Source organism: Zosterops lateralis (genome assembly GCF_965231275.1).
Source record: "Zosterops lateralis genome assembly, chromosome: 1".
NCBI lineage: Eukaryota > Metazoa > Chordata > Aves > Passeriformes > Zosteropidae > Zosterops > Zosterops lateralis.
This window is the reverse complement of record NC_139762.1, coordinates 92,567,338-92,579,463: the sequence shown is the minus strand read 5'-3', so window position 1 is coordinate 92,579,463 and position 12,126 is coordinate 92,567,338. Positions and strand designations below refer to the sequence as shown.

Below are 12,126 nucleotides of genomic sequence, written 5' to 3'. Positions count from 1 at the left end.
TTCTTCTTGCCTTGCTCTTGACTCACATCCTTCTTTTCCACCTCATTTTGCCCTAATTCAAATAAACTTATTAAAATGGTTTAATCTGTGATCCTCAACAGTAAAGTGTGAGAAGCAGTAGTGGCAGAGCTGTTTTGAGGTAGCCTGCTTTCACAGAAGAGGTGAGCACAGAAAGCTACTTCAGCATCAAAGCCCTATTGTAGTAGCACTGACAAAAATAAATGTATTTTCTCTAAACACCTGGCTGTATATACTAAAGTGCTTGGGGTTTTGTGGCAGCCCCTCAAGGAGGTGCCTATTATTCTTAATAACTTGCACAAACCAACTGTCTTACTTTTTCCTTGTTTAGCCTTTGTTTATTTCCTTATTGCTTTTGACTGAAAATAATTGTAATTGTGCTTTTATAACCCTGCAAGTCTGCCTCCTGCTCAGATAATATATTAAGGTTTCCAGTAGTGGGAAATGTTTCAGTAGATCTCCCAGGCATTTGTCTGTCTGCTGTTTAATAGGCCTGTGTCACAACCTCCTCTTCCCAAAGCACAGCCACTGCAGTTGAGAGGAATTAAAAGCCAGTTACAGACTTCCCAACTATCTACAGCAAACACAGCTCTTTAACTGCCAGGGAGTGAAAAATATGAGCATGGCCATCTGTAAGAGCTTGCAGCCCTCTTGACTTTTCTCATAATCACTTTTGACCTTAGAATGATGTCATTTCTGGTAAGGTTGAGGAGTCAAAGGGCTGTTATGGTCTCCTCCCAGCCCTTGATGTGAAACCTGAGCATTCCTTAGTCTCTGCACTCCAATAGCCAGAATGTTGTTCATATACAAAATCACCTTCAGATTTTAGGTGGATTTACATTTGTTTTATCAACCATTTTAGAAATGGTCATCGAAGTGAAGGATGTTGGGTAAGATGCTCATGAAGATGAATGCAGCAGGAAATCATGGATTATTTAGTGGTGCTTAATCAGTAAAACAGGCAGTCAGAAAGACCTGAGCTGTCTGCTACTGCCAGCTCCTATTTCCTGCAGAGAGAGCATACTGGAGATTTAACACAGGGGAATAATTAATACTTACCCCTAATAAGCCAATTCTTTGGTTGATAGCAAAAGCAACACAGCTCTGCTGCAGTCTAACTTCTGTCCTCGTACTTGTAGTAACCCACTGCCTAAGGATGCCCAGGCAGTGTGATGAAGAAAACCAAGCAATCATCCTTTCTGTGCTCTTGCTTTCACTGTTGTTTCCAGCAATGTGGCCACACAAATAGCAGCAAATTTTTTGCAAAGTAATCTGGTTGCAAAAGGAACACAGCTCGGATGTCCACAAATTGTCAAAGACTGAAAGTCTGTATCTAGCTGTGTTTGCCCATCACTGTGCTCCTCCTTGTGTGGATATTGAGCTTCCCCAAGCAAGTGGCCTCACAGGGGTATCAAATGCATGGAGAAGGCCCAAAAATTATTGGATCTGTTCATACCAAGTTGTATTTGGGAAGCTCATCACTTTCCTGTGCTGAAAGTGAAACAATTGCCTCTTTATGGTGTCTCCTCAGCAGAGATAAATTTTGATTCATTTCTAGTATGCAACTGAATTAACTCTTTTTACAAATATGCAATTATTGATTATACTCTTGAGTTCCTTTTGTACTTCTGTCATTGTTAATGTATCTTCCTAGTTCCTCTGTTATGTACATATGCCACTGTTTACTTCTTGAAAAGCAAATTTAAAAGCAGTTTAAGTAATCCACTGTGGCTGTACTTCCCTGCTATCCAAATGAGGCCTGTCTAGTGTAAGACTGAAAAGGTCTTCCTGCAAGGAATATAAAGATGGTAGTCAATTTGCCTTACATAATCTATATCCAGCCTTTTAGAGAAACAAGATATCCAGATGGTTTTAAGTTATGGATTCAAATTAAGTTTCAGATTTTCTCACAGACCAGAAGATGGAAGTATTTTTTCTTTTTAGCAAGTCTTTCTGGATGCCCTTGTGTTGTGCTCTGGGAAGTCATTCATGGAAGTACAGAGTTCTCTAACGCTTCTTATGTAATTTGTTTCCCTGGTTAACTTTTAGACCTTATAATTGTGAAACAGGACATCTACATTGATCAGTTAATTATGTTACAATAAAACAAATATTTCCAAAAATCCATCAAAATTTTTTTCAGCTGTTCTTTACAAATTGCTACTTATGTCTTGCAGGTAAATCACTTGATCACATCAAATTTCTATTTGCACTATAATAGCAGCACACATAAAAAAAACTGAAATTGAGCTCTTCTCTTTGACTGCTAAACATCTTTCACCTGGACTGAGGTCCATACAATTTGTTCTCTTGTTGTAATGTAAATTCCTGAATCTTTTTTTTTCTGACACAGGTTCTGGCCGTTTCTGGTTTGTGTATTGTGTTGAGGTTTGGCCCATCATAAACAGCACTGTTCCTGTAAGCTTCAGTGTAGATATAGTTTTTCCTTCTCACCCTTTTGTTTGTGGTACTCTACAGAGGATGCTCCAGAGTCTCCCTCTGGCCCCAGTTCCCCAAAAGTTGCCCTGCTTCCACCGGTGCTGAAGAAAGTTCCTTCTGATAAAGAAAAGGATGGTCAGAGCAGCCCCTCAGTCAGATCGTTTTCTCAAGAAGGTAGGAGTATTTGTGCAAACTGGTGTCTTGTAAAATTCGATGTGTCATTGTCTCCTGATTTGTTTTCACTTAGAAGGAAAGGGGGTTATGCATTTGAAGGTGCAAAAAGCAAGGAATATATATCTGGTCACCTATTCAGCACCTCATCCACCCATCTTCCTTTGATCAAATCAAATGAACAATTAATCCCTGGATATTAATAATGTAACTGAGCAATTAAGGGTTTCATGTGTTGTGTACATTTATGGTTGATTTGTCTGAACTAAGATTCTGGTTGATATTGGTCACACAATAATGTGAAATGAAGCTCTGTAGTTCAGCACATTTCCAGGGGAGCAGCCATAACTTTGTTCCTTGCAGCCAGCCCACGGCTCTCTTTGTTTTCCTTTCCATGGGGTCTCTGCATGTGACTGGGTTCTCCTCCCTGTCCTCGGGCAATGAGTCTCTGTGTGCAGGGCAAGGCTTGGTACCTTTTATTTTTTATGCATAACAGTAGGCTGGTCTCTTCTCTTTGCTGATTTACATGTGTGCACTGGATTTCTACTTTTGCTGATGTATTTTCATGCCCTGAGTTGACTCTTAGAGGAGCTAAATCTTCCTCTGACAGCATAGGATATGTGGACAAGTAGTCACAGGAATGTTGCTCACCATGGTGTTAGCTGGCACAAGTGATGTTTAAAATCTGGGGGTGAGATGTCTTCCTTCCTTGGTCTCTCCTCAAGGAAGACATCTAAGGTGATTCCCATCACTTAAGCTGTGAAACAAAGGGGTGCCCTTTCACACTCTTGACAGCAGATTTTCACAGCATAGAATGGGGAAAAACTGGTCGAGGCAGCTATGTCATGCTGGTTTGTGAAGATTGAGAAGTTGTGCTGCCTACAGAGCCCACTGTCATCATTCAGATGATCCATATTGCCAAAAACAAGAGGAGTCAGGCATTTACTCCTTGCTCCCTTAAACCTCTCCAGTCAAATTAGCCAAACACAGAATTTTCTATTCAGCTCTACATGGCATTGTACATATCTTACTGATTATAGTTTAGACTTGCCGGGTCCTTAAGGAGCTGCTGGGCTTTGCATGAAGTTGTTTGGGAAAGAGTAAATTCTGTTAATTTTGTTTTTATTCCTTTCGTGTTTTCTTTTTTATTCATTACTGTCCTACTTCCTTACTCAGCCACTCCTCTGTCCTTGCTTTCTGCCTCTCTTCAGGCTAGCATGTTCAATTTATTTCTGCAACTGGTAAATCACTGCAAATCTGTCCGAGTTAGAAACAAAATCATATCTCCTGTGAAATAAAGCTACAAATTAGATGATACTTGATTGTAAAATTGCTTTATGTTGATGATTTTAACTGTACTTCATGGGACAATCTGAAAATACACCTCTTTGCACTGTGTGGCTGTAAGATCAGGCTGCAGTTACCAACACCACAAGATATCTGGATGAAACAGGCAGCTGGCAAACTGATTACTGCTCTCCGAATAATTGATCAAATAGGTTGGATAAGGGAAATTTTTCATATTACCTTCTATATGTGGGCCTACAAAACAGCTTTGGAGTATAAATGAATCCTTTTCCTTGCTAGAGCAAACAGGAGATTGTCAAATAAGAGATGCAGCTCTTGACTGTGCCACACCATCTGGCAGCGTGAAAACCACTCCGGGGCAGTATTCTACCAGTGCAGAAGAAGAAGCTAATGTGCTTGGGCAGAGGATGGCACAGCCAACTTCTGGTTAGAAGTTTCCATTTTTCATCAAGGTGGTGTTTGATAACTGGCACTAACAATTGTTAAGAAATTGTAGTAGCAAAGAAGCCACAGAAGGATGTAGGTTTGTAATTTGACATTATGAGAAAGGTAAAAATCTCATGGAGTTCTAATCATATCTCTGTCCCCATGGGATTTACATGGCATGAAAAAATTCGCAGATAAAACGTGTGTGCATTTTTCCTTTGTGTCAACACCAGTGACCAGTCCCATCTAGCATGTACAGCCCCTCTGCAGAAGAGCACTCACTACAATCTGTGACTGCTCAGTGCAGCAATACTGGCACACTGCAGGTAGGCTGGCTGCTGCTTGCTGTGCTTGCACACCTGTCATTTCTAAGATCATGCACTTTAGTGTTTCAAAAAACATTTCAGCTTGAATATTGTTAGTGCCAGTTTCAGTGCACCACTCACAAAACCATTTGAGAACTGGGTAAATTGGATTATTTATTGTTACTTTGATTTTCAGTTGCAAAAGCAGACAAAAACACCACCTAAAGAACACAAGCCTAGCACTGTTAGTCAAAGAAGCAGCTTTGACTCACAGTGAGCTCATTCAGTAGGCTATAAAAATGTTTGTTTCCTTTATGTGCTTTTAAAATATAAAAGCTCCTGTTCTCAAATGGTGCATGTTTACATGTTTCTCTTTATCACTTAACTGGTTGGTTTAAACAGTTGTTCAAAAATTACTTTTTTTTCCTGAAGTATTTTAATTGTGTATTTGGACATTTTATGCAATTCTGTTTACCCACAGTTTTTCTGTTTATAAGACATCCACATAACCCTTCCTCACCCCAAAATTGATCCTTTTTGTATTGTAAAATCAAATTTAGTCCACCCAAACTGGGAATCTCCCCTCCCTATTGTAATCAAATTATTATATTTTAATTTATTCTGAGATACCTCTCTGAAAAAGTAAGTTTTGCAAGCTGAAATCCTGCTGCAGGTCACCTGGGTACGGTTTCATTGAGGCAAGGGTAAGATCTTCTGGCAGAAGCCTGCTTGCACTGTGTGGACTTAAAAGCCTGATACAGTTTTCAGTCAGTCATTTATGAGGCAAACTACTTGCCTATATTTATCAGGCCATAAACTAAAATGGCTGCTGCAGGATGTGTTTTGGGTTTTGTTTGAAGAGTCAATGAAGGCCAGACAAAGGCCAGGTAATTATTAGGAGGTACCAGTGTCAAGGATGACTCAAAAAATTTCCAGGCACCTATTTCTTTGAAAAGCACTGGTGTTTTGGGAGGAAGAGGAAATGCCTGACTATTTTTTACATGATAACCCTCTCCAATTCTATGAAATGGCTTTAAAAGCCTTTTTCAAAATCCCTTCCTGTTTCCCCACTTGCAATGCCAGGATAAGAATGCAGTGAGTGTGTAGCTGCTGGCCCTTATTTCCTCACATATTTTGGCTAGCACAAATGAGAAAACAGATGTTTTGGACTCGGGAGAACCATTTGGCTGCCATTTGGGATTCCTCTCTGCACTTCCCACGTTCCTGGCACAGCACAGCCTGCCACACTTAGAAATGGCTGCAGAGATGGTCAGTGGCAGGCTCTGCTGTGGCTGGAGCTGCATGCTGGTGACAGGGCAGGCTGTCCCTTGCAGTGGTGAGGGTACAGGTGAGTGGTACATGGGGAAGGAGAGGTGGTGTTGCATGGCCACAGCAGCTCCTGGTGCCTTGTCAATAGAGGGATTCACAAAAGTGGTGAGGAACAAGGATCAGTGTGAACCACAGCCAACCATCCCTACTCGAATTGGTGGAGCAAAGAAGGTCTTGTAAGGGCAACATTTAGTTTTGTGGGAGTGAAGTGAGAAGACTTGCAAAGTCACATTTAAGGGCCACCGTGTGTTTGAAATTTCACTTTAAGTGTGAGGTTTGTAATGCTATCAGTCCTTGGGTAAAGTCCCCCTGGTTGATGTGTATAACCATCTTGTTACCATAGCAGTTGTAGGCTGCTGATTAGATCAGGCAAGGTTTTATAACCTTCTTTTCCAATTTATTTTGAAGCTTATAGGTTTGGAGAAAGCCCTGGCTACATGGAGATTTCAGATTGCTGGGTTAAAAAAATGAGTACTGTCTGCATTTAGATCGTGGGAAGTGGATATGGCCTCCTGCTTTCCCCATTGCTGAGCACAGCAAGGTGCAGAGCCTGTGGTCTCATCTGGAAGAGACGATGGTTGGGCTCAGAGCCATGGTGTCCTTCCTATCTGGGGACAGGGAGGACATTGGGACCTGGCAGTGTAGTGGGGCAGGGAGGAGCAGTTTGGGTAACTTGGATGCTGAGGTGAATGTTTGTCCTGATAAAAGCTGCTGAGTTAAAAAGGAGAACACAAATGTGTCCTGCTGGGGAGACAGGCCTACCTGAGATGTGCATCACTGGTCTGAGGGGTGCCCAGCAGGCACATCCACCTGAGCAGTCAGGATTGCACTGTCTGGGATCCATCCCAGCTGGAAAAAAAGAATGCTGTTCTGGTTTGGAAGTGCTGTGATGAGAAGAAAATCTCCAGGGCATTTCTAACTGTAAGGTTTATCCATGTCACAGTGAAATACTAAATGTCATGTTTCAAGTGTGCCTGCTTGCCAACCAACAGTGGAATAAATCTTGCTCAAACTGTCTCTTCTCACCTTTTTCTGGTTTGAAGAATTAATGGACCTATGCTACTCCTAGTAATGCAAATTAATTCAGTGGGATCAGGAGCAGCTCCCATATGCATTAATAACTTTTTTTATTGTTATTTCTTCTTCCTTTCTCTTCTGCAATCATTAGTAAGTCCTATTTCTGTTTTATGCAGCTGCAAAAAGAAGCCCTGGGCAGCAGTCTCATGAGTTCCAGGAACTGAAGCAGAGGTCCTTAAGTAAAGATGGCCATCAGGGAAGCAAGTCCAGTGACTCTGGCGAAGAAGCAGATAAAGATTTTATTTTTGTTTAGCAATCAGTACAAGTGCTTTGTAGTGCAAGAGCTTTTTGTAACAATTGGGGTTCAGCAATCAACAGCCCTTTTAGTCAGCTGCTCTTTCACCCCAGGTACATTTCCATGCAGAAAACCTGATCTTCCAATCATGATTTACAGTACACCTGGCATTGATTCGGTCCTTAATTTCTGGTCTGTACAGTGCAGGCATTCCTTTCCATGCCTTTGCCTAAAGCCAGCTATTCTTTCATGTATTCTACTTGAATTTCTCTGAAGCAGCTACAAAGAGTGCCCTGCATTAGGGCATTTAGAAAGCAAAGCAAATTAACTGGACACTGTCTTACACTAATACACTGTACAGCAGGTAATGTGTTGTACTGCTGAATGTAAATGTGTCAGATCTGCACGTGACTTACCTATAAATATATTCTTGCGGTATGCAATTGCACATTGTAATTATATTAAAAGAGCACACTAATAAAATAATTTGTATAGATTATATATATTAAATGCTTGGGTATGGTTTTTACATTCTCCCATAGGGAGCTTCTTTCTTCCTGTTCTCTTACTGTACATAAAGCTCCAACGCTTACATTTGTGTACTGTCAGAAAGCACAACAGAAGGATTTGGATTACGTATAACCATGGTATGCTTCCACATTCGTATATTAATGTATATAGTTGATTGGAATGAGGGCAATTGAAATTTTATTAATATTGGTGTTTTCTGGAGGCCTTTCTCGGTTCTGTCTGCATATTAGCTTCCTTTCAATGTGTAATTCTATGAGAAACATAGTTTGACATCTGTAAAAACATTTCAGCTTTTGAGGGAGGGGATGCAAATTTCACGGCTACCCACTTACATTACAGGTTGAAGGGATTTTATTCATATGTATATTTGTAACAATAAAAATGATTTTACAACTGAAATACTAGTCTTGGTTTTTACAGCACTGTTTGTGGTCTGTTGGTGTCTGATCTTTGAATGCTGGCATTGGATCAGGTGGGAAAAGTGTGCAGTTGAGACAAAATGTGTATAATTTTTCTGCCTGTCTGATGACCTTTCTGTCTGATCCCTGTGCACATGCCTGCTGTTGCTACTTCTATTGCAATATAAAGGGCTGCTAAGTCAAAACAAAACATCTTGGAAGCATTTGGTAGAGGTTTACATCTCAAAAGTAGGCTACAAGGTGGTGGGAAAGAGGTCCTGAAGGCTGAGGGTTCCTTCTTGGGGTTTGCCCTGACTTGAAATTATGCATTTAATCTAAAATTATTTAGAAAGAGTCTTCATATTCACATATATACTTTTGGTTTATTTGCCATCAGTAAGAACAAAAGACAAATTGCAAAGGAAAACTTGAAATACCTGTATTATAAATGAAAATTAATTTATTCATTAATAAATGCAATTTTTATTCCTGTAGTATATAGAAAAGACAACTGAGAAGCATAAGTATGCAAGAAGGGTAGCTCTAATTACTGGTTTTGTGAATTTAAGAAAATTAACAGCAAGGATTGTGGTATTAAGACAAGAATTTAAAATAGTCTCTATCTTCCAAAGCAGTTAGTTGCTGAGGATTTCTTACTTGTGCTTGATGTTCTCCTCATCAGTCATCTGAGATACTGTTCTAGTCCTGCTGTGAGAAACCATGGCAGTAATGTGTGCTCATCACCCTGGCATCAGAAAACCAAAAGGCATATTTCAAATGCTGTAAAATAAAGCGTATGTTTGTGCTGTTAAGAAGAAGAAAAGCTATAGTGCTGTAACATTTGTTTGCTGGAGTATAAGGATTTCATTAGACATCAGTGTTTTACCATATTAGCTATGGAAAGCCATTCCAGTCTTTATTCCAGCCATGAGTGTGTTGTGGGCAGGCTGAGTGGTGGAGAAACAACTTTGAGGGAGTGCTAGTGAGAGCTCTTGAAGACCTGGGGTTTGGCTTTTTGTGTGTGTGGCTTTGGGGGTGGGGAGGAGTGATGGTTTTCATTTCTTTACTTTCTGCCTGGCACACCCAGCACTATCAGCCTGACTGAAAATAATTCATGTTGCATCCTCTTGTACCTCTTCTGCATTTAAGAAATAATTACTTTTATTTTCAGTATCTTGAGCTCACAGAGGCCATGGGTAAGTGCCAGTGTGTTTCAGGAAAGGAATAACCACTGTCCCCTGGTGCCAAGCCAAGTCAGGAGGTTTGGGGGGATAATCACAGAGCAGGGATGGTGCTGCCCTTTCCATGAGCTGTGGGCCCTCCAAGAAGGTGTGTAGCTGGCAGAACTCTTATTTCTCCTTTCCTCCTGCTACCTGAGCTGCTGTGTGGGTGGTCTCCTGTGATCCCCAGTGGCAAGAGTCCCTGGAGTTCCTGGGAGACTGAACAGAGATCTGGTAGAGGTACCACTGAAGGAAAAGGTTGCTAACCTGTTCTCCCAGGGCATTCATAATATCTTTGAGCACCACAAATGCTCTGTGGTGTCAGGCTTCCTTTCTGTCACACACTGGTGCTGCCTGAGCACCTCCAGCTGTTCTGGCAGCAGTGGGAGCAGAGCTTGGCATGGGAGAAGAGGTGGCCTGCCTCCTAGGCATGCTGCTGGCATTCCCCTTGCAGCTGAGGGCATCTCTACTGTGCTTTGCTGTGCAGTCTGGTGGCACAGAAAGGGCTCAGAGGCTCCAGCTGGGGCTACATGTGACACCATGGCTTGGTCCCTGGGCCATGACTGCTGTCAGACAAGAGAGCAGTTGCCTTCACCATATTTAGGGGTGACACCCAAGAGGCAGCAGCATCTGAGGTGACACCAAGGCACTCTGCTTCCCCCCAGGCACATAAGCATGCATACATTCTGTATGGGCAAACAAGGGAAGGACCAGCAGCCCTGGTCAACCAGTTAGAAATGCTGCTCTGGAAGGGATCTTACCCATGAGCATCTCTTTTCAGAGCTGCACCTAATTGATCCACCCTTAGGAAAAGAGGGCAAAAAGCTCTCCTGGAGGGAGCTGCTTTTCTCTTTTCTGCTCTTCCATCTGGTTTTCAGGCTTTGCTGACAAGGAATTTCACCTCTGATGTACATAGTGGGAGCACCTCCCCCTCTGAGAGGTGCTGAAGAAGGTCTGCAGTGCCAGACTCCAGTGTGAACTCAGACAGCTCAGTACCACAGCTGCAGGACCTACTGCCCTGCTAAAGGAGGTTAAAATCTGACTGATAGATTTTGAGCTTTTTAAAGTATTCCCTGATGTGCAGTAACAATAGTAAATAGCTGCTTCATAAGATGGGAATTGCAATCATCTTAAATCTTCCCCCTCTGCCAGAGCCAGCCATCCAGGCTGAGACAATTTGGGAATTAATGTGGTCCATTAGTCAGAAATATGTGCAACCCACCACATTTAGCTGAAAGCTGCCACCAGCACGGGCTCTCGTCACCAGTGGTTATTAATTGATTAATGTGGAGATGATTTCTCTCTCCTATTGCAAACAAAAAAAGGTACTGAGAACAATTTTGGGGAAAACAGCAGAAGGTGCTGCTCCTGTTTGAAATTCATGAGAGCTGTGCTGCTTTCCCCATGGCCAGGGGTGCTAATACTGTGTGTCATTGAATCCCACCTCTGGAAATTTTCCTCTGCTTGTGCTGATGCTTGGGGAAGGTTTCAGGTAGAAACACTGTCCTTTGCTTCTCCTGGAGCCATGAGCCAGAGAAGTAACAAACAGCACAGGTTAAGTAACAGATAATAATTTAATGCCTGTCTCCTGCTGATCAGGCCTGGAAAGCAGAGCTGTCTTTTCCTATCCCAAGAAAATGGGGAGGATGAAAATTGCAACATAAACACATGGTGCCAATCTTCTCTTTCCTTCTAATGTAGGAGGCTCCCCGTCCCAGAAATAAGGAATCATGGGAAGATTTGGCACCTTCACATCTTTCCTGCTCATCTCTATGCCCATCTTCCCGCAGTTCCTCATGCCTCCTCCCAACAGGGGCCTCTTGCCAGCAGCACAGCAAAAGTGCCTTTGGAGCCACCAGAGCCATCCTCCACTAGTGTCCAACATTTCCAAAGCCTTCTGACCACAGGCAGGGCATGACTTCACAGCAGCTGTGGTGTCTTCCCCAAGGGGCAGAGAGGGGTATGCTGGTTTTTAGTTGAGAGCAATCAGCTTCACCAAACACACAGTGCTCCTGGAGTTCCTCAGGCCATGATGGCATCTTGTTTCAGCAGGCACTGCCAGTGACTGGTGGCTTAAAATGCTGCTCTTATCATTGCATGTGGAAGTCTTATTTTCCCTTCCTGAAACTGAGATTTCTCCAGCCCTGGAGGGCAGTTTTCCAGATCTGCACAGAGTTTGTGGATTCAGAGACCCAGGGAACAGGCATCTGAATGGGTGAAGAAATGCAGAAGTGAAGCCTCAGAGTGATCTGCAGGGCAGGGAAACGAATCAAATAGTGTAAAAGCTGATGGAAAGTCACTAAAAACAGCCTAGTGGGGGGCTGCATCCAAGTGCCACTTGGGATTGTGAGATGCCCTAGAGGTTCCAGGGTCACATGTGGTGAGGAGAGAAGTCTCAGCTGATGGAGAAAGGCTGGTGCAGGGCAATGGCTGAGCTCCTGATTAAAACTCCTTTTTCCTCTGAATCTGGGACAAAGCTGTCAGTTCTCAATCAGCAGCCAGGGGTAAGGTGGTCCTCAGGATGAGGCACTTGCTTGGGCTGGAATCAGGACCAGGATGCCAGCTCACCCCCTCCCTGGGCCCTCTCACCTGCAGCTCCTGCTGCATCAGGGAGATCCTGCAGGGGCAGGGACTGTGAGTGTTCTGGGGGTGCAAATTACCTCCATGCC

The 12,126-nt window shown here is 42.7% G+C and overlaps 1 protein-coding gene across 5 annotated transcripts in view; it reads left to right on the top strand.

Annotated features, from left to right (window-relative positions):
* The window catches only part of CARMIL1 (capping protein regulator and myosin 1 linker 1), a 192,058-nt gene extending 183,820 nt beyond the window's left edge, over positions 1-8,238 (top strand). For 3 of the 5 annotated variants that reach the window (XM_083859962.1, XM_083859963.1, XM_083859966.1), the window contains 3 exons: positions 2,497-2,631; positions 4,216-4,362; positions 7,190-8,238. In XM_083859962.1, the coding sequence (XP_083716088.1) occupies positions 2,497-2,631; positions 4,216-4,362; positions 7,190-7,326 (419 nt within the window). In that variant the 3' untranslated portion in view covers positions 7,327-8,238. The remainder of the gene's footprint in view (positions 1-2,496; positions 2,632-4,215; positions 4,363-7,189) is intronic. The other 2 variants (XM_083859964.1, XM_083859965.1) reach the window with 2 other exon arrangements.
* The last annotated feature ends 3,888 nt before the right edge of the window (positions 8,239-12,126 follow it).